Source organism: Gobio gobio, assembly GCF_949357685.1.
Source record: "Gobio gobio genome assembly, chromosome: 15".
Taxonomy (NCBI): Eukaryota; Metazoa; Chordata; class Actinopteri; order Cypriniformes; family Gobionidae; genus Gobio; species Gobio gobio.
This window is the reverse complement of record NC_137108.1, coordinates 31,729,684-31,756,781: the sequence shown is the minus strand read 5'-3', so window position 1 is coordinate 31,756,781 and position 27,098 is coordinate 31,729,684. Positions and strand designations below refer to the sequence as shown.

Sequence of the window (27,098 nt, the reverse complement as noted above, 5' to 3'; positions counted from 1 at the left end):
TAAAAATGAATAAAAACACAACAAAATGACTAAAACTCCATTGAAATATGGAGTAGCCATATGGACTACTTTATATGACTATAGTGGTCATATGGGCTACTTTGGAAAAATTATAGTCTTTTAGACTTTGTTGTGCTTGACATGCTCTACTGGTCACAATATGCTTCCATTTCATGGAAAAGAGCAGCTCAGAGATTCTTTAATACAGCTTATTTTGAGTTCAAAAGGAGAATGAAAGTGGTTTTAAAGGAGGTTAGGGTAAACATTTCTCACTAATGGAAGGAAAAAGCAATCCCCAATAAAATGGAAAAAAAAGAAAAAGAAAAAAGAAAAACCCAATATAGAAAGAAATCCAATATGTGTATCACACAGATGAGTCATTCCTCATTGAGTTGATTGAAGAAGGTCATGCCATAAAGGTTGACTGTAATTCATCTTCCTGTATCTGTAATAATCTAAATAAGTCCTTTGCGTCATGTAAAGTGTCTTTCCCAATGGCTAACTTTGAGGCGAGGTGGGGTTTTAAGGGGAAAAATGAGCAATGCTGCCTGAAGATGTGGTCACATTTTGTTGTGGAACTTGTGAGTCTCAGCTGGAGTTGAGGCTTGTTGTCAGATACACAAGAGGAACACAAACATGGTCGAGATCCCAGGAGTACAATTACAGCTCCACACTTACCATCCGCCCTATTTACTGGAGGAGAGATTCTTTCTTAATCAAACGCCTCAAATGTCTGAGACCTGTCAATGAGTGTGCAGTGCATGCGTTTGTAAAGAACATTCTAGGTGAAGTTGTATTTGCAAGTGGCATTTTATCTGTATATATTTGATGGGTATCCCTAAAATCCCTTTAAGGCAAGTCAGTCCACTTGGCAGCCATCCTGGTACAGCTCTTATCTACTTGAATAAAGAAATCTCTGAAACCGTTACAAGTTTTTGCATCTTCAACTCAATTCACACTAAAAACTCACCATTGACTCACTAAACTCACATTGTTTCTCAGGCTAGTCCGGTTCATGTGCATTCTAGAATAAGCTAACTTTATCAAAATGCAGATCAGCATCAGAGCCATAAACTCACGGGCAGTGATCTGACATATGTTGCAGCAGCACCTCGGGCGACTCGAGTTTGAGTCCTCGAGATTTTTTCCCAATCCCGTTCCCCTCTCCCATTGTTTCCTGTCTGTTTCATACTGTTCTATCAAAACAAAGGTATAAATACCCAAAAATATTGGAATCTTGATAACTGATTATTTTAACTGAACTTCTCTTATAGAGTGTAACAGTGCCCTGCCAGTTTATACGTGTCCTTGGTTCAATATGTGTTCCCAGTAATTTCTCCAATGGGGACTTTTATAAGCCATAAACCAAACCAACCAGCTACAAGGTGAATCCGTACATTACAAACATAGAAAAATCTAATCAGATAAAAAGACAAAGGTACAACACTGTTTACCTAGTGGCTTTAATGAGGGAAAGTCCCAAAAAGCAATCTGAATGACATAATTAAAAACAATGAAAAATATAAAACTACTGATTTAAAGATGTTGGTCATATATAAACAAACCCTATATTTTACGCATAAGGCTGGATGGCTTCAACAAAAGCATACAGTTGATTAATAACCTCATAGGTCTGTCTTTAACGGATTATAAGTAATCATCATTAAAAATCTTTTTCACCTCTGGAGGAAATCAATGGGACTTTTACTTCTGGAACCTTACTGTTGTACTAAATCTATTGGTTCAAACCTCTACATAGTTGCATATTAAACAACAAATAGTATTGTTGCTTTCAGTGTGGGCAGACAAAATAACATATCACGTCATAACAAAGGAGTATGTGTTGAAGTGTGTGTGCAATATAACTCACTTGTTGGGGTTGTAAACATCTATGTCCTCCAAAACCTGCGTGCTGTAGGTGGAGTTTGGGTGTGTGCTGGCGAGAATCTTCAGGACTCGTCCGTTTTCTGAACCCAGAAATAGAACGGTGTAGTTCTTATACGGTCCAGCTGCCGTGTCCACCGCGATCTGGGTCAACTTGAACCTACATGAGGAACATAAGCTAATTAGTCAATAAAACTAAATCACAAACTTGTCTTTTCATCACAACACTAAATGCTTATTTATTCTCCAGCACTAATAACAGTTTCCTTGTCTCTGGAGAAATAAATGCAGATGTTGAGAAAACAACTGGAGACGGAGTGCTAAAATAATGAGTGTCTAATTTTTATTGGAGCATGTGTGTTTGTGTGTGCTTGCCTGCTGGTGGTTCGTGTGAAGCAGGGTCGGTTGTTGACAGACGGTACGGCCTCGTCCATTAGTGGATAAGACTTAATGAATGTAAGAGTCTCATCAGGGAAATTTGTGGAGGACTTATAACTAGCAGCAGGGCCATCACCAGCACAGGATCCCGGCCTAGAGAGAAAGAGAGAAGGAAATTATAGATATAAACTTCTACCTGCACAGACTTTCCCATGAAGGCTCATGGAAATGATCTACAAAAACAGCTCACAGACATACAATTAACAAGAACCATTCCAACCATCTGCCACTGTTAAATAAAAGCTGTTTTAAGAGTCCATCAGGCCGAACAAGCTGCTCTCTGAGCTCAAGAGAACTGGTTCAGGCATATCACGCAGAGCAAAGCAAGATGGAAAGAAAGTCTATTCTTTGGCACCTGTGTGTATGTGGTGTTTTAGGTTGGATTTGTTTTGTTAGTATATATTTTTTGGTGCGATGTTCTCACGTTACTCTAGGGATATCACATTTATTTGATCGAAAAATGCAGTTAAAACAGTAATTTTGTAATAAAAGAAAACTATACCATGGTCTGTCCAAATACTCGAATACTTCTGATTGGCTGGAAGGTATGCAATAAAATGTTTAATGCACAGGTAGTTCCAAATCAAGAGAAGTGGTTTTGTGTAGAGTTTTGAGAAATGGAGCCATAGTTTCGGAAATTGTGTGTAAGCAATTAAAAAATCTTTAATGGTCAGCCAACAGTGGATTTTCCCAAAATGTTTAATGGTATTGTATTTTATAACCTCTGTCTATTTTCTTTCATTATTAAATGTTTACATTAAAAATAATTAATTGAGAACTTAAAGCAGTATTTACTTAATGGAGTACTACTTGAAGACTCTCCCCTTTTTAATGTATTATATTTATATATTTATAATCAATATAAAGGTTTTTACAATATTTATATTAATATTGAAATTTTAAGAAAAAAGAATGTGACCAATAGCATACTTTTTGCAGAGTTGAGAATGGTTTTGAGAGTTGAGAATGGTTTTGTAATAACCCTTTGTGACTCACCGGGGTTTGGGCACCATTTCATCAGGAACTGGCGTCCAGGCTGACTCGCTGTTTCGCTGCTCCTTAAACTTCCCATTAAACACTTTCTCTATGTCGTCCATGTAGAATGCACATACAGCAGAACCGGTGATGCTGAGGAGAGAAAAACTCTCTTAATAAATCATTCACAAACAGACCAAATGGATTAAAGTTAAATACATTTAGGCAGTCGTTGAAGTGTGTATGGAAATACAAAATGTATTGTGGTGAGACTGTGGTACCTGTTGGCTTGGGTGGTAAAGACGCCTAGCACCGCAGGCCTGTGGTTGATCTGCATGACGTTGGTTAATGACTGAAGAACGTCAAAGTAGAAGAACGAATCACCTGGAACTGAACAGTTCAATCGGGCTTTCAGGAAAGAAGTCCAGTAGCGCTCTAGAACCCGTGGAGAACCACCGTTATCATTCTTACACACGCGAGCGACTCGAGAGAACACCACCTGGTTTAAGTAAATGAGACATAAGGAATGTAAGGAAGTGTCCAACCTCTTTCAAACCTCTTCACTAGGATTGATTTATAAACAATAAAAAAAAAAATACATACATAATATATATATATACATTTACATATATAGTATACATCACACACACACACACACACACACACACACACACACACACACACACACACACACACACACACACACACACACACACACACACACACACACACACACACACACACACACACACACACACACACACACACACACACACACACACACACACACACACACACACACACACACACACACACACACACACACACACACACACACACACACACACACACACACACACACACACACACACACACACACACACACACACACACACACACACACACACAGCTTAAAACAAGAGAAAAAATAAAAAATAAAAACAATAAACTTGATTAATGACATAATACTCTGAAAAACAATCTTAATATCTTAAGCAATTTTGCTTCAGGTAAATTTATATTGTTTTAAGGATGTTTACATATTTTTCCTGTAGAAACAAGACAGTGCTTAAAAAAAAGATTTTTGCAGTGTACTTGAAGTGTCTGACCTTGCCAAGGGTGGTGTACTCTACTGCAATCTCACTGAGAAAGAAGTAGACGTAGTTCCCGTATTCAATGGCATGAAGGAAATGAGGCTCTACATAAACAAAGACATGATTAAAAAAAGAATAGAAATTATAGAGAAAATTATTTTAGGTACTTGAATAACAGGTCACCCACCTCGCAGCCATTTTGAGTCGTATTTTACCGTACGCAGGACAGGACTGCTTTCTCCTAAACTTCGGTAAATCACTGCATCACTTGCTAGAAAATCCGTCATTGTGGCTGTCATTGTGGCTGAATAAAAGTCACCGCCTGGGAAGTGAGGTGAGAAATAACTATTGATAAATCAAAACAACACAAAACTCCACAAAGCGGCGCTCAGTTCAGTTCAGTGTATATATGGCACAAAGAGAAAATGAGAGACGCGTCTCATCTCCCTCATGTGTCTTTTAAATCTCTCTGCGTCTGTGATCATAGCGGTCTCACTGTGACTTCCTGCACTTTGTAAAATGTCAGTGGAACACTAGTGAGATTATAGGAGATTTCGTGTCTTCCTCCCCAGACGGATGGTGCTCTGCCAACTCACCGGCAAACAGGCCAACGTTAGACTGGCGGGATTCAAAAGGGCAACGGGCTTGACCGACCACCTCCTCTCCGTCCTGCTCCAAGGATGACATCTGACCAGAGTGAGAGGGAGAGAGAAAGAGAGACCCCTTACACACACTGAGTAAATAAAGAACACTTCAAATACAGCACAAAGATAGTTTGAAAAACATCCATTCAATTCATTGTTGTTTTGGACCATATTGACTTTCAATGTATGGGCATCTTTGGTATGACATGAGGTGGAGTAAATGATCCTACCCCTTTAATATTGTTGTTTAATATTGTAAATTCTAATTATTTGAATCAATCCATAATCTTTTTTTGAAAGATTAGTGATGCATTGGTGATTTGTTTACAATTTAGTGCATGTTTTGAAAGCTGGTTGGTGGTTTTTGCAACGACTTTTAGGAGCTTGAATTCAGTGTTGTTGTATAAATGTTCGTGGACCAGTGGGTGGTGTGTGTTCCATGGTTGTTTTGTTTTATTCCTCTTTGGGAACTGTAGGTGTGAACAGTGTGCCAGCTTTTCTTGTTAGTCAGAGGCAGAGCAGAAGCTTCCGACCTGTGGTGTTCACAGAAAAAAAAAAACGTGTACAAATCCACACAGATATTCAACCTGCAGGGCTAGAGATGTCCTCACAAAGACGGCTGGATTATACTCGCGCACAAACACACATTTAGCAAAGCGGCTGAAAGGGTCCTGTGGGCATTCTGGTATTCAGGGTCACATTGTGTGTCATCCCCACCGGATTAACACCTACTGAACCTGCTGAAGCTCACCAGTACTTACACTGCCATGTAGCTCATAGGGATAGAGAAGAATAGAGGGGAATTAAAGCAGGAGCAGCATTGGATTGGTTCTATGTCAAAGGGTGACCATCTGTACACATCTGTCCAGGAAAACATGTCTGTTTGTTTTATGTGGCTGTATAGCACTTTAATGTAAAAATGAATAACCTAAACCCTACTCATACAGAAGAGAATGGCAAAAACAGTATTCTAGCCGATACCGATGAGCTGATCATTCAAATTGTACACTATTCTGTGTAAAGAACTGAAAAATAAAAACTAGAACTCATTTAAATGTTATAAGTGAATGTTAAGCGAGTTAACGTTACATCACAACAAACAAATTGCATTTATTTATTTTGACCTTTTTCAAAGTACTAATTTAGTTTTTGGGGTCTACCAGAATAGGATTTCATGCTTACATTTTTTTTCCCACATATATTTTACATTGTTGCAGCACCTTACTTCCCAGTCTTTCAGTAACAAGTTTAGATTATGTCTCAATGAAACCCCTCCTTCCAAAAAGCGCAATGTACTCTGATTGGTCAGCTGGACCAGTGGGTTGTGTTTGGTCAACCGCTTCCAGCATGTTTTGGAAATATCACACCCCTTACCATAACCGCGAGTTTCAACACACTACTAACGCAACTCAACCAGGCCTCACACCTAATAGCGTCAGTTCACCAAAAGCAAAGGTATGGCAGACTCTGATGACATCATTCAATCTTACTATATCGACGTGACGTCCCACATATTTTCATTAATTCCTGACACTATCATATACATGCTGCTTTAAATATCACAACAAATCACATCTATTGAAGAGCAGATCATGACTTGTTTAAACATTGAAGCCGTTTGACAAACTGAATTGCATGACATTGAAATTCGAGCAGCAGAGAGAAAAACAACCAAAATGTGGTTGGCAACAGCGCCAGTCTTAAAATATTACAAGTGTGTGTGCAGCGCATCCAAAGACACATTACATTTAGCTTTGTTCATAATGTGGCAAATTAGACAGTTATATACAGCTGTTATAAAACTAACAGGGACCTCCGTATCGGATTTTGTTGTACAGCTGTCCGTTGTTGATTTTTTCATGACGTATATACATCTAGTGTTACTTGCTTCCTTTTCATTTTATTTATTCAGTCGTTATCTATAGCTACTACATGTTCAGCTCACTTCAAATCTGGCATGTAATGGCAGGATAATAGTGCTGTTTCTGTGCCCGTGTGATGCCGTTTGAGGCAGGTTCACAAAATCAGCCAGACAGCCTAAATTGGTATGGAAGCCGCCATATCTTGCGATAACCAATTGGTTATCCTGCTCAGTTCTTTCTATGTGTATGCCTTGGGTGCAAATTATTTAAATGAGGAATATTGGGACGTGTACATTCCTGGAAAAAGAAAAATCAAGACTAAAATGGAGGCGTTTCAGGGGGTTCCTAAACAGTGGTTACTGATATAGAGAAAAACTCACTTTGAAGTGGACTTTGTAGACAATGATCAAACAGCAACATTACACAATAAAGAACATTGAAAACGTAATAGTAAGACCCCATAAGCAGCATATTAAGACTTCTTTAATAATAATACAATTATTAGTGTTTTGAAACTTTAAACGAGCAAAGGTAATCTAAACGTAATATGGGAAAGTGTAATATTAAGAAAAAGGTAAATGTAACTTTTCCAAAACTCTCAAAACTATATATTATAACAATCTAACTATCTAACTCTAACAATGTCTCCTCAACCTCTCCTTGCACAGTTTTCCAGAAAGTTGAGTTGAGAGTGAAGGAATGCGTGAGAAGACGAGGCTGAGGAACTGAGCGACATGATTTGCAAGACATGACATATTGTCCCTCTCCAGGGCTCTAACAGAACATCCTTCTCCTCAGAGAGATGCAGAAAAACGAGACTGTGAGCACGAGAAATGGAGACAGACTGAGAGAGAAGCGGAGAGGAGGAGGAGGAAAGAGAGGAATATGGAAGGAAGATGCCTTCAGGGTAAGGTGCATAAATCAGGATCTCCAAAGAGCCTCAAATGGAAAAGTTGAGAGCAGAGCCTCATCCGTGAGTTTAGCTGACTCCCTGCTGGCCTCCTCCAGAGTTTAGTCAGATTTACATGCTCTCTGGCAAACAAAAACACACGCGCGCACACACACCACTCAAGATCTGCTAATGTTGATGGAACACCATCAATCACAGAACAGGCCCGATTCCACATCACTAGTGATTTGTTGCATATTGGTGTAGGCACTGAATGAAATATTTTTTAAAAGAAGCAAAAAAAAGCATGAAAAAGCATGATATTTTCAATGAAAGTATTTCAGTAGGAGGGATTTCCTGTGGTATTTGATTGGATTAGGAAAAGTTACAAAAATCTATGATATTATTGGTTTATTTTAATGAAAGATTAATACTAATGACATTTAAAAAGAAAGTAAAAAGCATCATTTTGATTTCAAGTTGCCTTTAAAAAAAAATTGTGTTGAAAAACTTTATGTTGGTTGATGATGACTGCATACTATTGTAAACTAGAAATTAAAATGTTGTAGTCACTACATGGTTCTTGTATTAAATGTAATACATTACTGATTTTCATGTCAGATGGTTCTGGCAGCAATAGCAGCCAAGCATCTGAGCAAATCACATTACTTGAAGCAAGGTCACATGACATTCAGTAAATACATTTCTATTATAGTTTAAATTATAGTAGTCAATCATCTGAGCAAAATAATAGCAGCCAATAATCTACGTGAATTATTCAGTCACATGACTTGAAGCAAAGTCACGACATTTTATACACATCTGGGAATTTATTCAGTAAATGTTTCTAATAAAATAAAACATTTTTTCACCTCAATTTGTTATGTGCATTTTAATAATTTTATTTGCCTGATTTTACTTATGCTTTCATAGAGAATATTTTTCTCTCCAAATTTTCCAAAAATAAGTGGGTGGAAACCCAGTTAATATGCGTCAAAATTGCTCATTGCAACTGCAGTTGATGGGAGAAAAGAGATTTCCCTCACAAAAACCAAATCAGGTTGTAAACAGGTGTGGCAGGATATATATGTTTTTGAACAGGCCTAATATTCAAATTAATATTAATGCTGACAAATTTAGGTAGATGTACGCATGTAGACTGTCAATTTTGATTCTTTAAAAGGGAAGCTTCACAAATCTACGCATCTGTAGGAGGTAAAAACTGTGTGCAAGTGTGTGTGTGTGACAGAAATAGACTCATCATACCTTGTAGTTGCGACAGGTGGGGTTGAACGCATTGGTTCCACATGCAAAGAGAGTTTCATCGTTACGTGGCACCAGCACTTTGATGTAGTTGTAACACTCATCCTGTGAAAGACAAGACACTGGTTTTACTCACACTATATATAACTCCTGCATGACACACACACACACACACACACAGAGTGACTCATCCTGAAGCTTTCAGCGAGCATCATTACTGACTCCCTTTTTTCCTTCACTTCCACACACAAATTAACATAATCCCTATGCTGAGCTCCAGGATCTGACTCGCTCACTGCAACTCAGTCTTCAACCAACAATGATATTATAAAACCTGTGTGTTCACATATCTTCATGTATATACATCCACCTGTGGAGATTGGACATTTAGTGTTAGCTTCAGACCATTTACTGACCATCTGATGCATACTGATCACAAAATTGGCAAGTGCCTTCTCGATCCGGCAAACTCTAATCTGATTGGCTGGCTTGACACAACTTTTAGGAAGGAGGACACAGGGTTTTTTTAGGGAAGCATGATATTACAATTCTGGAGGTAGGGGTGATAATTGATAAATGGTCCATAGTAAAATTCTATACCATTTTGTCCAAATAAATCTAAAGACACATCTCTTCCAGCAGCACCTGACCAATCAAGAATAGCACTTATCATTCTATTCATTTTCTGTCTGTCTAATTTATTTATTAAAAAAAAAAAAAAAAATTATCTGTTCTGTGCTAGATTAACTGAGACTTGCTACAGCACTTGCATATTGTTGCCCTTGATTGTTCTAGTTGCTTCTATTGCCCTCATGTAGCTTTGGATAAAAGCGTCTGTTAAATGACTAAATGTAAATGTAAATATATTTAAAATAAAACACAAAAATCCTTTACAATTTTTAAAAGGGGTGGTAAACCACGATTTCACTATTCTAACTTTAGCTAGCGTGTAATGTTGCTGCTTGAGCATAAACAACATCTGCAAAGTTACAACGTTCAAAGTTTAAAGCAAAGGGAGATATTTGCTTTTAAAGAAATCCGTTTCTAAGGACCACAGCAAACGGCCGTTAGGCGACTACAGACAGGGTTGGTGACATCACCAGCCCCAATATTTACATAAGCCCTCCTCCGAGAATATTAAATAAGGGGGGGTGAAGCCATTTTGTATCGCTGTTGTTGTGGTATAGTTAGGCTGGAGTGTTGTTGCTGCAATGCCGACGAAACGCTGTTATTTTCATCCGGATTGCAGGTCTGGGGTACTTGCTTTGTTCAGCCTTCCTAGGGACGGGGGTGCGATATGCACGTGTGTATTAGACAGAGGGGCTCATCATAAAGCACGAGACAGACAGGGTCGGAGGAGAAGACTGGAAAACGTGACCTAATGGACAATATTCGTCCATTGCAATTCATGAGCAGCGGTTCAGCGAGACAAACACTGCCAGTGTGAATCATGCACGACGGGCGCGCCTCCCGCTGCACATTTCACGGAGGAAAACTTCCACAATCTTCGCGAGTTCAATACAGGATTCGCAGAACGGCGTGTCCTGAAAGCTGGATTTACAAACAGAAGCTGTTTACGGGCCACAACCTGTAAGTCTGATTTATTTTTCATCAATGTGTTTTCCTGTAATAGGTTAATTGTACGTTGTAGCAAGGAAGTAAACAGATGACAACGCTGTTCTGCAAACCAGTCTGTTAAATGCTCATTCATACTTAACGTTATCCGACGAACACCTAACGTTACAAACACTAACGTTAAAATCTCAACAGCGAACTTGGCATTAGTGTAAATGATTATTTGATTAGAGCTTGTATGTATTTTTTATCTACAGGCATGCTAAACATGGTTCTGTGTGTGATTTGGCTACTAGTAAAGCCAGTGTTTAGTGTTCGTTTTGGGTTAATAGTTCTTGCGACAGATATTTGGCTATAATCGTTCTAAAAATACAAAGTGCCATTCAGTAGCGATCACTATAGATCCGCAGTCTTTACTCTTGAGGACTGAACAGGTTGAACAGGTTCTGCTCGATCATCTTCACTAAAATGTTCTGGGTCTGATTCAGGCTCAGATTGGTATGGTTTTATTGACGCCATTGTTTCTAATACTGACCAAAGTACAGTCTACCGATAAAGGTGAGGGGCGTGGCATTTCCGACAAACGTGCAATGCGGTTAACGAATCACAACACACTGGGGCAGCTAACCAATCTGAGCCCATTGCGTATTTTTGAGGGACTGGCTTCATACAACCCGAAAACCATCAGACCGTTTTACAAGGAGGGACAGAGCAGTGTAGAATAAAGGTCAAATATATGAAAAATAATGATTTTTTTTTTAAAAACGAAGCATGAACACATGTTACAGTGCACCCCACAAACACAATCAAGCCTTCAAAAGAATGTGTTTTACCACCCCTTTAAAGCGAGTGAATTTAGGCATCACAACATTATAAAGTAAGATTATAGTAATATATATATATATATATATATATATATATATATATATATATATATATATATATATATATATATATATATATATATATATATATATATATATATATATATATATATATATATATATATATATAAATATATTTAACAGTTTTGGAATATTAGTGTTTTTAAAGATTAATTTTACAGTGAGTGTTAGATTACAACTAAAATCATCTAAAAGTAAAAAATAGAGAAAATTAGAATGCCGAATACAATATTTAAAATCATCCAGTACAGATACATTTAAAAATCTCTTATCTCTCAAGATAAATAAATAAAAAAACATTTCTGATTTAGAGAAAACACATTGTCCCCGTTTTTTTTAATTTTTATTTTTATGTTTTTGTGTAGGTCTGTATATTTTGATTCGTTTTCAGTTATGTCTTTGAAATCATACGAAATACTAAGCCCATTTTGGATGGGCAGAAATTCTGATCAGGAAAAATCTATACAAATGTTTCCCATATTTACTGCAGAACCATTCATACAGACTGCTGGGCTATTTTTTTCCACAAGTCTTTTACTGTAGGATCTATTTCAGATAAATCCGCCTCTAATCGGCACCAAACTACAAAATAAAATGTGGTTGTCAGTCATATGGTCTCTTCCTGTCTATGTTATTCCTCTTCTTTTACAGAATAAGTTGGAATGTGAACCAGACCTGTTCAGATGAAGGTCAGTCTGTGCGAGACTAATAGCCATTCAATTCAACAGTTGCTGACTTCTATCACACAATTACAGGGAGAAAGTGAAGGAGAAATAAAAGAGCTGTGTACTCACGCTGTTTTTCCCCCTGACTGTGCATTTCTCCACATCCTTTGTCTTCCATGTCAGTTTCTGCCACACAAACAAACAAACAATCATGGGCTCATCGCTATTCACAACAGCTGCAATGGGAAAAATCTAATTTACTTCAATAAGCATCACACATAATAAACATAAAAAATAAGGAAAGAGAGAGAGAGAAAAGCAGGACTGCAACAAGAAGGAAAAGAGAGATCCCTCAGGTTGTTAACAATCTGTGTGTGTGTGTGTGTGCTGGTGTCATTAGGTCAGGCAGTATTTCAAAGATTTACTGGGCCGCCCCATGTCTGCCCACCCAACAGGATCAGCAGGCAATCAACACCCACACACATACCATGACAAGCTAAAAACAACACTCTCACTAACACAACTATTTGCTGCAGTGACATCTTACTCTCAACTGTTAAGATGTCAGTGAGACCCAAAGGACAAAATGCAGAAAGAGTGAGCGATCTATCCATAAGCAGACTGCTGCATCAACACGATTACATTTGATATGACTGCTGTAAGTAACAACAACGTATGATGGGGGGAAAAAAGCAAACTAATAAGTCTAAAAACGAAATAACTCAAACATTCAGAACTCAAAACTGCCTCCTTAGCCTATGTAACAGCAAAATGGGTCTATCAAGGAGGAAAACAACCACTTACCTTGAATAAGGTACAAAAATATGATTTTTAAACACCTTAACATGTACACTTTAAAGGGTTAGTTCACCCAAAAATGAAAATTCTGTCATTAATTACTCACCCTCATGTCGTTGGACACCCGTAAGACCTCCGTTCATATTCGGAACACAAATGAAGATATTTTAGTTGAAAGCTGATGGCTCTGAAAGGCTTCACACAGGCCTCCATTGGCATTCAGTACATTGACACTTCCAAGATCCATGAAAGGCACTTAAAACGTCGTTACAAAGTCTATCTCACCACAGTGGCTCTACAATAATCATACAATGCGACGACAATAGTTTTTGTGCGCAAAAAAAAATCAAAATAACACCTTTATCCAACTTGTTCTTGTCTTCCGTGTGCGCCTCCACGACGCATGCGCGAGAATATGACGTAGCGCCGGTGTTCGGGAATCGATGAAATACACACTTAAGCTCCATTTTGAGCACTACGCCGAGACCTAAAGCACGATCAATGTAGAATCCAACAGCTTAGACACGCGCGTCTTCCTCTGCTCGTAAACAAATCGCTTCTGGGTCATATGTCCGAACGCCGGATCTGCGTCATATTCTCGCGCATGCGTCGTGGAGGCGCACACGGAAGACAAGAACAAGTTGGATAAAGGTGTTATTTTGATTTTTTTTTGCGCACAAAAACTATTGTCGTCGCATTGTATGATTATTGTAGAGCCACTGTGGTGAGATAGACTTTGTAACGACGTTTTAAGTGCCTTTCATGGATCTTGGAAGTGTCAATGTACTGAATGCCAATGGAGGCCTGTGTGAAGCCTTTCTCAGCCATCAGCTTTCAACTAAAATATCTTCATTTGTGTTCCGAATATGAACGGAGGTCTTACGGGTGTCCAACGACATGAGGGTGAGTAATTAATGACAGAATTTTCATTTTTGGGTGAACTAACCCTTTAAATAAAAAATATCCTCACTTTTTAAAAAAAACCAAGTGAAAGAAGAAGCTTAACGTTCAGAAATGTTGATCACGCTAAATACATTAGTAAATGACCGTTTTTATTTTTTATTAATTATTTCACTATTCACTATTATGAAAAATATGTAAATGGGACATATAAATACGGTTTAAAACTACATCTTGTATTTTCTTTTTAGAAAAAAATGTTAAACAAATTGATGACAGAGTTGTGGCATAGTTAAGTATTATGTTTTGGTAATACATAATTAGTAAATACATTTAAAGAGTATTTACTATAGTTTTACTATCCAAATTATTAGTTGAGAAGGTCAAAATAACTTTTTTTATAGCGTTTTTGCCTTTATTGAGGTAGGATAGTAGAGTAGACAGGAAGTGAAGTGGGAGAGAGAGGGGGCCGGGATCGGCAAAGGTCCACGAGCCAGGACTCAATCTCGGGTTGCCCTAAGCGCAACCGTGCTACGTGAAAAAAATAATCAATCACAAAGCACCAAAATGTACCATATTTGCTGAAAGTGCTAACAGTCTACAGCAGTATGCTACACATTACGGCTGTTTTTTTGTGTAAGAGACCTTGACTCACATTTCAAGTGGACCTCAGGGAAAAATAGTCAATGCTATAAAAGCATGGAATATGCGTCCTCTAAAGCCACCATAAAGAGAATTGCTCATTTGAAAAATGGGATTTCTGAATGGTCCTTCCCCAAAGACGAATAAAAGTGAATATTCCACTTAACGCACTCACATCACTAATCTGAGAGAAAGAAAAACCTTAGAGATGACTGAAACAGAAAGTTGAGAAAAAGGTGAGCTTACCTGTTGGGGGACGATACGCTCCGCTGAAGAGCTGAGGTTAATGGCAAAAACGTGATCTCTGCAGAGACACAGAGAGAGAAAGACAAAAATGCCAATATTCTCATCAAGTGTTTAAGCAACTGAGATTCTTTTTGGCATTTCTTTCGATAAGTAACAATACAGTGCCAATAACACCTTGAGCTGAATTGAAGGGGGCAGAACACAGCAAAACGAGAGTGAGAGAGCATGAGTGGTGAAGAGACAGACAGAGAGGAAATAGAAGGGGTGAGAGAGGTGTCAGAGAGCGAGCGAACATCCATCTGTCTGCAATCCAGGTCTGAATGAGACTGATTGGCCCAATCACACGACCCTTATCATTAGTGTGTGGGTCTTATCGCTGCAGGTGTCTGGAGAAACAGCACTAGTGTGTACGGATCCGGAGGTCTGGAATTCCCAGTCGATGTTGCATCTTTTGAAATGTGTGTAGCTGTGTTGTTGTGTGCAGTGTGAGCATGTGATTGAACTGACACAACATACCTTGCAGCAATGTAGACCATGTGGTTAATCCGCAGCATCCTCTGAAAATCCAGCCCCAGTCTGGCAGTGTCGTTATCTGACATGTTCCCCTGGAAACTGGGGTACAGGTAGGTGTCTTCATGATGGGAAAGAAAAAAGACTGAGTTAAAATCAACTAGAAATTGTCACTCACTACCATCTTGGTGTCAGTGTAGCACCTGAAGGAACTTTTTTAAATTAAGTGTAACTTGTTAACAGTATGCAATATTAAGTCTTCTTGTCAAGTCTATAAGTATGTCTTTTCACAAATATTTAAGAGGCAACAATAGAAATGTAATATTTTTTTTCCATCTACACTTTTTAGGATTTTAATAAGAACATTTTGAGAGGTCAGTGCCATGGCCTAGTGGTAAAGGCACATATGCTCAAGACATTAGGGGCAAAGAACCGAAGGTGCGTAGGCACCTATTGCAATTGATAGTGTTCTTATTATTATTCTTCCACCACTTCTTCCTCAGCTCTTGAGTCTATGGCAGCCCACAAAACCATGTGTGGGAAAGTTATGAAATTTGGCACACAGATAGAGGACAGTCTGACCTGTCACCATAGCAAATTTGGAGTCTCTGGGCCCTATCACCCGGAGCAATGCAAGTGTTTTTTGCTAGTTTCAGCCCAACACCGTTATCATTTACACTTCCTGTGCCACGTTGTTTAAATAGCAAATGCATTTGTGCACCCATGGGTGTGCTGGTCTGAAAACAAGGAGTGTTCAGGTGCATTCTTGGCGCGTTTGGCTATTTTGAGGCAACTGAAATAGACTGCACCATTGACCAACTGAAACCTGGTCTAAAGTCAAAAGCGTAGTATTTTTTGTGTTATTTAAAGGGTGTGTTAGTAATATGCGCTTTATTACACACACAGGGATGCGCAGCAGCACACAAACATGCCAAATATTACAAATAAAAGGATTACAATGTAAAAGATTATTATTGTGTACATAAAGATAAAAATGCATACATGTCATAATGGATTGCATTAATCAGAATGACCTATTTGCAGTAATGACGAATGAAATTGGCTTCTTATTTAAACAATCATGGCAATACACACTTGTATTTAAAATGACTCATCAGGTTGAGGGTGTCTATATTCCACCATCTAAAAAACGAATCTGCCATGGTGCAAGCGCTACTGGCTTTTAAAGGGAATGGAAGATGAGACTCTGATTGGTTTATTGCATGACACGCCCAAAACACTCCCGTTACTCATAAAGAGAATAGGGACAACCTTTTTAGACCATGCGCCGGGGGCAATGAGCATTTTTCCCGACGTTAAAATAGCACAAGTGAATTCGGACACGCCCTAAGTGCACTTGCGCTGTGTGCTTTAGACCATGCACTTAGATCGTTAAAATAGGGTCCTCTAACTCAATCCCTCTAGCTCCACCAACTGTCCAAAGTTTCCGCCATTTTGAATTTTCTGAAAAAACATATTTTTCGAACTCCTCATAGGCCTTCAATTTGACAAAGAGCATGCTTTAGCGTATTATAACTAAACTTTGTTTGTGTCATGACAAAAATGACAAGAGGCTTCATGCAGAGTTTCAAAGCAGTGCCACCAAGTGGTCAGGAGATATAATTTTTTTTTTTCATTTTTGCTTATAACTTCTTATCGGTTTGGCCAAAAAGCACAACTTGTTTCTTTAGATTCAGTGCAGGATGCAGAGTCGAACAAAACCAAATTTTCCCACATTGACCATTTTGGGCATTGCCCATTATGATATTAGCCGTAAAATGCTATATTTTAAACGAAAATCAGTATGCGTCTTTGGCACCATGCCCTGAAGGTACTCAAAGTTTCAGGGCAGCACAACATTATGGTCAAAAGTTCTAATGAAATTTCCCAAATTGCTAATAACTAGGGTCATGCCGAGAACATAGATACCAATTTTGCCATAGTCATCCGAACTTCCTGTCCGCCATTTCGATTTTCTTTAAAAACCTGCAAAATGTAGCTAGCCGGTTCCAATCACTTTCTGTCTGGGAGCCTCGATAAGCCCTCCCACACCAAACACTGTTTAATGTTTATAGTGATTCATATCACAGATCTCATTTTGCTGTGCGCAATTATGATGTGTATGTGTGTTAACACTCAGAAATATCATTTGCTAATTAATCTCATTTACACTTAAAAAGATAATTTTCTAGCACAATGTCAAAGATGAGTCACTTTGGCGTGCTCTTCTTTCAGAGGCAGAGTGGGTTACACAACATTTTCAGACCCGCAGAGACGTCCACAATGACCTGCAGGGAACTTTAATTTGCAGGTATGTTTGGAAACTGTGGACTGCACAAAAGTAGCCGACATAGGGTTGCAAACATGACCTTGGGGTGCTAATTCCTGTTACTTCAGTTACTTAGTGATTAGAAAACTGGGTATTGTTAAGAGTTTCTCCTAAACTTGGCAGACCACAGGTGGCCGCAGCAGGAACCGAAGCTCGCTCTGATGTTCAGGAGCTACAGTAAACAAACACGTAAGGGTTAAATTGGAGCAGAAACTTCACTCTTTTTTCAAAGACACTGTCTGGGTAAACACCATCATCTGATCTCGGCAGGATCATCCCTCAATAAAGATCACCCAGAGTGTCTGCATCTCAATACAGAGCCAAAGCCAATGAACCAGTGATATGAGAAATAAACTTCAATCCACATGGCTCTCACAAGTCGGAAAATCACTGCATGAACTCACTGCATGAGAATGAATATTCTAGAATTCTCAGCTTCATTCTTCAAAATAAATTAAGATTAATCAATCAAACTAAAGTTCTAAATCTTAAAGGATGGAGTCTGAACTTCGATTTTAAAACGCTAAGCATCATACACGTGCAGACTTTGTAAACAGTTACAAAGAAAAACTGAGCATCTTACACTAATCAACTGAGGATCACACACACTATAAGATTTGCAAGTTGTTCCAAAAACAACAAACTCCTGCAGAAACATACGCCTACTTGCTTTGGAGGTGCATGACAAATGAAAAGAATCACCTCAAAATATCAAATATGTTTGATACATCATACACTACACAATTTTCTGAGAAATCTGACAACTCCAACTGCCTAAAATCTGCAGACTGACTCTGACCAAAGTTTCTATTCTCGCAATTGAAGTGAATAACATTAAACTAGGGATGCCCTATCAACATTAGAGGCCCATATCAATAGATTAAAAATAAATAAATACAAATCATATTTCCATGTTATGGCTGACATAATTCTCAAAATGACGGTAGCCATTGACATTACAATCTACCATGAATCCCCAAGGACCTTGGTTTCAGCAAAAAAAGAAAGAAAACGTCTTTACTGCGAGTAAATTAACAGCAAATTTTCCCTTAACTCTTTCATGCATGAATTATTGAAAATCACAAAGTAATATATATTTTTAATGTTTGTTTTCAAAATGGCTTCCAAATATCTGTCCACTGTAGAGGTCGCCATGCATGAAAGGGTTAAAGTACATATCAAAGATGATCACACTGGATGTCATGAGAGACAACTAGTCCAGGGCGGTTCTGATCATATAGCACATAATTAAAGAACTCAGCTGAAAAAAACATTGATGCCAACAGTGTAATCAACAAATATGCCATACTTTGTTAAATCTTGTTAAGATTCAATTTTTTTCACCCGTAATGAGTGGGCTGCACCAAGACTGCAGGGCTGATGGGATCTCCTATGGGGGAGAGAGACAGACTACCGAAGCCATCAAATGCACCAACTGCAGTAACAGCTATTTTCAATTCGCTTTTGAACAATGACAATCACATTCAACAATTAGTACATTTACTCTTGAAAATTAAGATGACAATCACTATTAAATTATACATTAAATGTGTCATGTGTACAGAAGCAAACTGAGCAACTAGTTAATGCAGTGACGGCACTCGCTGACAGCTCCTTTGAGATGCTGTGCTAGAAAATCACAGAAATTGAGGTACCTGTCTTGACTCATTTGCATATTTTGATATGGTCTCTCTGCACTGTAGTGGCTCCCACCAGCCCAGCACTCCACAAGAAACCCATATATTACAGTCCAGACCAAACTTGTTATTTCAAACCATCATCTTAACAAAAACTGGCTGTTACATTTGGTTGCATGTTGCAGTTGTCACTCTTCTAAAATAATTTTATGCGAACAGAACTGAATTTTTCACTCATATTCACATTGAGTGACAATCGTATTTACCTACAGTGTGAACGTAGTCGCATGCAATGAGTTTAAAGGTTACAATGTGTAAAGGCCCTAGCACAAAGCAAAGTCTCCGGATGTAAAACCACACACACATACAGTAAGCACATAAACACACAGGTGGAAATGGTTGATAAATGGGTCTCATTACTCGTGTGATGTTCTTTCTGGAGAGCTCTATTAGCCCAGCTATCTGTACACCAATGGCCCTGAGGCTCAGTCTCTGTTTTTGAGTCCAGCTCTCTCAAATGTGGTCCACTCGTTTTAGCAGAACAAAAGAACCTGCAGAGCTCTTGTACCAACTCAAACAATGACATTCAAAGCTAGTATTAAATTATATGTATATGAATGTAATATTAAATTAAATTCTGATCGGAGCACAACCCTGCCACTAAGTCATGCTTCCAACTTATTGAATTTAAAATAATGCCTTTGGGTTTCCTTAAGAATTATTGAGGAATATAGTGCTGGATGGTATAGACTGCATAAAAATGGATTGTCTGCAAAATATAAACATAAAACAGTAAACACTTCTAACACACCTCATTTGCAATAGAGTCGGCCTCTCCACACCATGCTGTTTGCTACACAGCCAAGACTGAGGAGTTTTTATTTGCCAATTAGTAACAACTTCACAGCAGCACAGAGTGAAGCTGCTCTCTCAGGCCCAATAGGTTTGGAAGCTGGGGAGTAGCATAGGGTGAAGCAACCGGGATGGGGTAGATTAGGGCTGGGAACGGGAAGGTGGAGTGAGGATGGACTTGGCAGCCATGGCTGCTGATATGTATTTGGCGTATGAAATGCTTTACGCCTGCCAAGACCTGATTGCTTGGCAGGCGGTTTACTTTTAAACTCTGGGTACGGTTTAATGCGCCTATTGCTATATATCATGCAAGATAAAGCATTCATATCATAATTCCAAATGTCATGATTGAATTATCAAAATATATGAAAACAAACTGAGGTTTTAACACTCTTTGTATGCCTGTTAAAAGTTAAAAACATCAGTGAAATAATGTCACTTTTATCCCAGGAACTGCAGTGCCAAGTGGTGTTTCGTAGTTACATACTTACATTCACTACCAACAGTGCTGATGGGCTCCAGGTCCTGAGGAAAGGGAGTCGCACCATGGCACAGATGCTTTAGGCAGGTGAGGGTGAGCGTGAGGGTCAAGGCCAAGAGGGGCCGCGACCCCAAAATCACCAACCTCATTTCAGCTAGAGCATAGAAGTCAGCCACACAGCATGACCCAGAGTAGATTGAACACCACCTGAAAAGACAAGTAATAGGGCGATGACGACAATTGTTGTTTTAAAAATGCTCACTGATTGAAAAACGTGTACATTTGACTGAATGATTGTGAAAGGCATTGGCATGTCTTTCCACATCAACATGACTTCTTTAGAACACAAAATGAAATACATTTTTGAGAAAGTGCACTTTTACATCCAATTACAATGAATGGGGACTGAGGCTTTTAAGCTTCAGAAAGTGCCATTAAATGGTTCATACAGCAAAAGATTAATGCAACACATGATGAGTCATATGTACAGTACTGTACCACTTTTAGGATACTGTCATGGCTATTTCGCATCTTTTTTCAGCTTGAAAAAGTGTCGCCATGCAGACTAACAGCCTGAAAAATATACAGTATAGCAACTAGCGCAATTTTCCTTTCTGGAAGTAAGCCAGATGGGTTGTCAACTGGGTGAGTAAATAATGACTGATATTTCACCTTTAACCATCTCTTTAATGCAATTTAATATTAAGCATCCTACAGTCACACAGAGTCAGACAGTGACAGCATTGCTCTTATTAACATGCCCAATGTAATAATGGAGAAACAGAGCTTGGGAAACAAAGAGAGATAGACTGAGTGTACATCACAATAGGTTATATTATAAGGGACCCAGCCTGGGGGACACCTGGCTCATTGACTCGAACTGTACAGTCTTTCACAGGTGACTTAACTCAATTAACCGCAAAGGCTGCTGGGATGCCGTCTCAGTCTGTCAGCTTTTACACGAGGCCAACAGGGATGGATCAAAAACTTATTTTCAGGACAATGGAAAAAAATGAAAAACTCCTGCCAAAGAGCTCTATTGAAAATAGGCTGAATTATTAATGACCGCTTTAAGTGTTTGTATTAGATTCATAATGGACTGAGATACTGACATTAATGAGTTTGGCATCAGGTTATTATTTTATACAATGGCCAAAAAGAGGATGGACTGCCCTCTAGTACAGTGGTTTTGCTGGTTTTTAGCGTTAGGATGCAGATTTTACAGTGGTGACCCATTACAAACGTAAACAAAAACGTACTTATAAGCAAATACTGAAATGTATCAATATAGCCCCATTGGTCTAAAAATATGTAAAATTATTAACATCTAAAAAGAAACAGTCACAATTTTATACTTTGATTATTTTTTCGATAACTGACTGCACAAAACACATAGCTTAGAAATCTAGACGCACCCTAGCGGCAGCAAATGTAATTTGCAGCCAGGGTTGTCTAGCAACTCTCTGTAGACTTGCAAGCTTGAAAAACCAAACTCTAGTCAGGCCAATCACAGCGTGTATAGAGTCGGTGGGCGGGCTTAACATAATTACGGAAGAGTTGTGACGGCTCTGCGTGAAATCCCTGCTACTTCCCTGCTAACAAAGAACGTTACGGCACTGAAGTCATTCTTAAAAAAGGAAGATTTGTTCTGAGTTTTGCCGACCGGATACGACAAAAGTTTAATCTATCAACTAGCTCCGCTGGTGGGAAAACGCATGGGACTCAGCCACAACCCGCTTGTGATTGTTGTCACCACTGATAGCGCTCTGGTTGGTTGTAGCGCTATCCTATTGCGTGCAGAGGGAATTTGAAAGACAACCGTTTATCCCGCCTCTCGGATTGAGCCCTGCCAATGGTGAGTTCCCAGACCCAACATCTTGATGTGGGTCTGGCTTGTCAGACTACAAAACACATTTATCCTGGTTAAACCAATATTTAATGTAGTCATATTTTTCTGAACGTTCAAAGTCCTTAAACCCATCTATTTCTGCCTAAGTTGCCTTATACCAAGTGACATGAATATGTGCCAATATGCACAGCCTCCGAGTTCAACATACAAAGACACAATAAACATTTTATCCTCCTTTTAGAAGCAGATAAGTCTGTTTATTCTTCCATCATAATTATGCAAGATTAAATGATTAGTTGCATTTTATTATTTGTTTTTCCCCTCCTGACTGTGACTCATTTCTGGGTTGCGACTCATCCGTTTAGAAACACTGCCTGTCCTTTAAATTTTAATGATCAGCCAGTATTTTGGATCAGCAACTCAAATAAACATCTCACTTTAGCACTTATAAAAAGCCTGATCAGTATTAATCACCTCATGTGCCCACACAGATACACCCTGTCAGGGCTATATAATGGGACATTATGTCTGATGGATTAGCTATACTTAGAGAACGGAGTACAGGGACAGGGCGGTACACTCCTAATGGAGCATATACACACACACACACACACATGCTCTTCTAGAACTAATACAGCACAAAATGTGAGATCATCTTCCCCACACTGAAGCTGAAAGGATCATGAGGTCATTTTCATATGGACACAAACAAACAAGACATCCTGACAAGATGAGCACAAGCTATACCATCCGGATGTCTTATGACTGCAGAACCAAAGCAAAAAGCTGAGTTGCTCTTCAAGGAATTGATGATGGGGTAATCATGTGAAAACTGACAAATAGAAGAGCAGAGGGAAAAGAAAAAGGAGAGGGAAAGAGTATATCTTTGCTAAACACATGAAACAAACTTTTTGTCCAAAATCATCCCACCCCCCTTTATGGATTAACTAATGCTAAAAAAAGTCAGCTTAGAAAAGTACAAGCAAAAGCTCAAAGCTGCATTATTTGATTTATCGTTCTTGCCGCTGCATAGTGTGAGACAAATTACACACCAAAGTTTCATACGGCCGCGATGAAATGTGATGTCTGAGTGAAACGATTATTGAAAGAAAAAAAAAACAGATAGGGAGTGGACTTTCTTCTATCCATCATTTGTTGATTAGACGAAGGCAGATCTGAGACCAAGCTTGTAGTGATTGTAAAAAAGATTTAAGTGGACTAAATGATTGGAGAAGTCCTGCATACAATCACCAGAGAGAAGTCTGTTGTTTTGGGAGATCAAGTTGACATTTTTATTAAATATTAGTGTAGAAAAAAAATGCACGGGTGAACTGTTACTAAGATCAATAACATGTATTTTTAAAAAAGGATGAATTTTCATGTCATGCCGACTTTAAGGTTGGGGTCTAGAATTTTATTTTTTTTCAAAAACAAATTAGGTCAAATTAATCCTCAAAGTCTCATCCTAATATTTTTTTTTAATTTAAAGATGTCCCTTTCACTCAAGGCGAAGCACTCTTCAGAGACCCAAAAGTTTGAGACCTCAGCGGTGTTGTGCAGATAAGAGAAGACAGCCCATTCCTCTGCTGCTCTCTCTGCTGCCATTAATATATGCTCCAAATGGCATCTCAATCAGCACTCAAGGCTGATGTGAACACTGATAGGGCTGGGAAACCAGTGAACGTGTCCCTCAATTAATTAAATGACCTAAATGGATTTGGACTTAATTACTTCCCCTCAGCTCACTCTCTCTGTCTCTGTAAAGCTCTGCAAATCACAGCCAGGCTAAAACAAATGCAGGTTCCAACAACGGTTTACAAGTCTTGGCACAATGATTCTCAAAGCCAGTCGAGATGTTTTCAGCCAAGTTTCAAGGCAGAATCTCAAGTATCGTTCACAGAGAAGGAAATCACCCCATTATGTAAAACTTCTGCTATTTGGTTGACCGTACACTAAACGCTAATCAATAACATTGACAAGACATTTATGGTATGCCAATCTGACATTAGCTAAAGGATCTTTAGCCACAGAGAGCAGTTGTTGGGAAGATAATCTTTCAAAGGCTTATTAATTCTCTTTGCAAACAAATATAATGCACCCTAACCAACAACCGAAGAAACTGCTCTTTAGATGCTAGTTCAATATCAAAACTTCACTGCATACTCACTTCAGTTTTTAAGTGCAGAGTTGGAACCAATAGAGTTCAATAATTCAATACGAGAGATTCAATAATATAACCGACATTAGCTAGCTAATAATTGTTTCTGCACAAAGCGGCGAGTGCTTGATGGTTTACAAAGCCAAGTTCCCCCATTGAGCTACATTAAAAGTCTCAGGATATTTTTGTAGGCTTTAAAGTATAATTGCAAAAATCTATTAATTCCAAGGATTGGTACATTGCACACCGCTGAGCATAAAGCCAAATCTGTCTAAACCAGACCACATCCATTTATATTTTAGCTATTTAACAAAACATTTTTTTTTTTAAATCCACCAAGTGGATGGGGAACATCTCCAAAAAGCAAGCAATAAACAAAACAGAAACGTAGTATATATAGTACATAAACGACTTAGACCTTTAGAAGACTTGGAATGTAGTGCACATAATACATTTGTGCGAGGAACAGGGTGAAAAAATGTATTCACTAATTTTACAGCTCTGGTAACCATTCACTTGTATTGTATGGAAAAGTGCAGCTTGGACATTCCTCTATAGCACACTACAGTTCAAAAGTTTGCACTCATGCATTCATTTAATCAAAAGTGACAGTAAAGACATATAATGTTACAAAAGATTTCTATTGCAAATAGGAAATTTGATCTTTTCAATTAATCAAAGAATCCCGAAAAAATGTGTCACTGTTCCCACAAAAATATAAAGCAGCACAACTGTTTTAAACGTTGATAATAAGAAATGTTTCATGAGTACCAAATCAGCATATTAGATTTCTTAAGGATCATGTGACACTGAAGACTGAAGTAATAGGCATCAAAGGCATAAATTATACCTTAAAACATATTAAAATAGAAAATAGTTATTTTAAATTGCAATAATATTATTATTTCACAATATTACCATATTTTACTGTGTTTTTGATCAAATGAATAAAGCCTTAGATCATAAGAGACTTCTTTAAAAAAAAAAAATTATATATATATATATATTATATATATATATATATATATATATATATATATGTATATATATACTACCAACCTAGAGCTGCATGATTCTGGATACATTGAGAATCAAGATTTTTTCTACCACAATTCACCCACGATACTGAAGAGACAACTAAAGGAAAATTCTTTTTTTTTAATTTGTAATTTACTAGAGGTTCTGACGAAATGTTAATTGCTACAGTCTATTAAAAATTATGTAATTAATTGGAAACAATGATATTTTTTAAAAGTCAGTTTGAATTAATTATTTGTTTCATCTTTACCTAATACAATCTTTATCTGAAGCATCAAGTTTCTTTCAAAAGCTGATTTACTGTATTTTGATCGCTACCGTAGATAATCAGTGTTTATATCCGAACTATAAACTTGTATCCCAGTACTTCTGAAATTATATTGTAACAGAAATAATGATACTGTGTGAAAAGATTTTATAAAGTGGTTTCATACATGACAACCGTTCTCTCTGGATCAGCGGCAGCACCAACGCAGATTTGAATGTTCTGCTGTGATCGTACTTGTCAAAGATTTAATAGACAGAGGTGAATTGCCGTCATTTAGGAAGAAGGTTGTGTGGGTGTTTGAATCGAGATCGCAATATTTTTTTAACCACTAATGGTGCAGCTCAATACCGAGCTGAAATGTTTGAATGGTAGTGCATACTATGTGTTCCACAGAAGAAAGTCAGTCATGCAATTTTCAAAAGACACAAGGGATCATTATTTGACAAAATGTTCATTTTTCGGTGAACTATCCCTTTAAATCACACGGCTCTCCTACACAAACAACAAACCAAAATACATGTATTATTTTGTAACAAAAATACGAACATACGAACCCATACAGAGTCCACAAAGTAGTTTACCCCCTTTTAGGCAGATGGCACACACAAATGTGTGTGCGTGTTTGCAAACTGTTCGCATCTCTCTCGCACTTCTAATCAGTGTGCATTCATGTGGCGTTCGTAGAGACGCAAGGCACTGATGAGCAGACAGCTGTCGATATTTGACTAAACCCCTGCTTATCCCTTGCTTCCTCCACGGGGTCAGCACTGGCTCTCTGTTGGCTCGATGTGGGAATGGCGGCGGTCCCCATTGCGGGTCCTTGGTAAATGAGGCAGAGTTGTTGCGGCGGCGGGGAGGGAAAAAGGCCGCACTGAAGTTTGAGGAGGAGAAATCTCTTGAGCTCAGGATTGATTATCCGACATTCATTTGAATTTACCAACAGCTCCTTGGCTTGGCGTGGGCTCCGTGCATCCCTCCCTCTCTTGCAGCACTTAAAAAAACACTTGTCGAGGCCAGCGCGAAAGCCCTGATGGGAAGAGAACGACAGGTTATGGCACGCAACCTATGCGGTTGTACCACTTTTAAGAGATCTATATTCATTTACAGGTTGAATCTGTTTAACAAGCCGGGCTTTTATTACTGCTGGCTCACGATAAAAATTACGATTAAAATCTAACACGGATGAATTTAAATTC

At 38.4% G+C, this 27,098-nt stretch overlaps 1 protein-coding gene across 2 annotated transcripts in view; it reads right to left on the bottom strand.

Annotated features, from left to right (window-relative positions):
• Positions 1 to 27,098, bottom strand: part of sema6cb (semaphorin 6Cb) — a 160,234-nt gene that overhangs the window by 30,656 nt on the left and 102,480 nt on the right. For both annotated transcript variants that reach the window (XM_079837110.1, XM_079837111.1), the window contains exons 4-15: positions 20,600 to 20,796; positions 15,297 to 15,411; positions 14,781 to 14,838; positions 12,324 to 12,380; positions 9,053 to 9,154; positions 4,988 to 5,078; positions 4,579 to 4,713; positions 4,407 to 4,495; positions 3,579 to 3,796; positions 3,319 to 3,450; positions 2,260 to 2,415; positions 1,871 to 2,044 (exon numbers count right to left, since the gene is read on the bottom strand). In XM_079837110.1, the coding sequence (XP_079693236.1) occupies positions 1,871 to 2,044; positions 2,260 to 2,415; positions 3,319 to 3,450; positions 3,579 to 3,796; positions 4,407 to 4,495; positions 4,579 to 4,713; positions 4,988 to 5,078; positions 9,053 to 9,154; positions 12,324 to 12,380; positions 14,781 to 14,838; positions 15,297 to 15,411; positions 20,600 to 20,738 (1,466 nt within the window). In that variant the 5' untranslated portion in view covers positions 20,739 to 20,796. The remainder of the gene's footprint in view (positions 1 to 1,870; positions 2,045 to 2,259; positions 2,416 to 3,318; positions 3,451 to 3,578; positions 3,797 to 4,406; positions 4,496 to 4,578; positions 4,714 to 4,987; positions 5,079 to 9,052; positions 9,155 to 12,323; positions 12,381 to 14,780; positions 14,839 to 15,296; positions 15,412 to 20,599; positions 20,797 to 27,098) is intronic.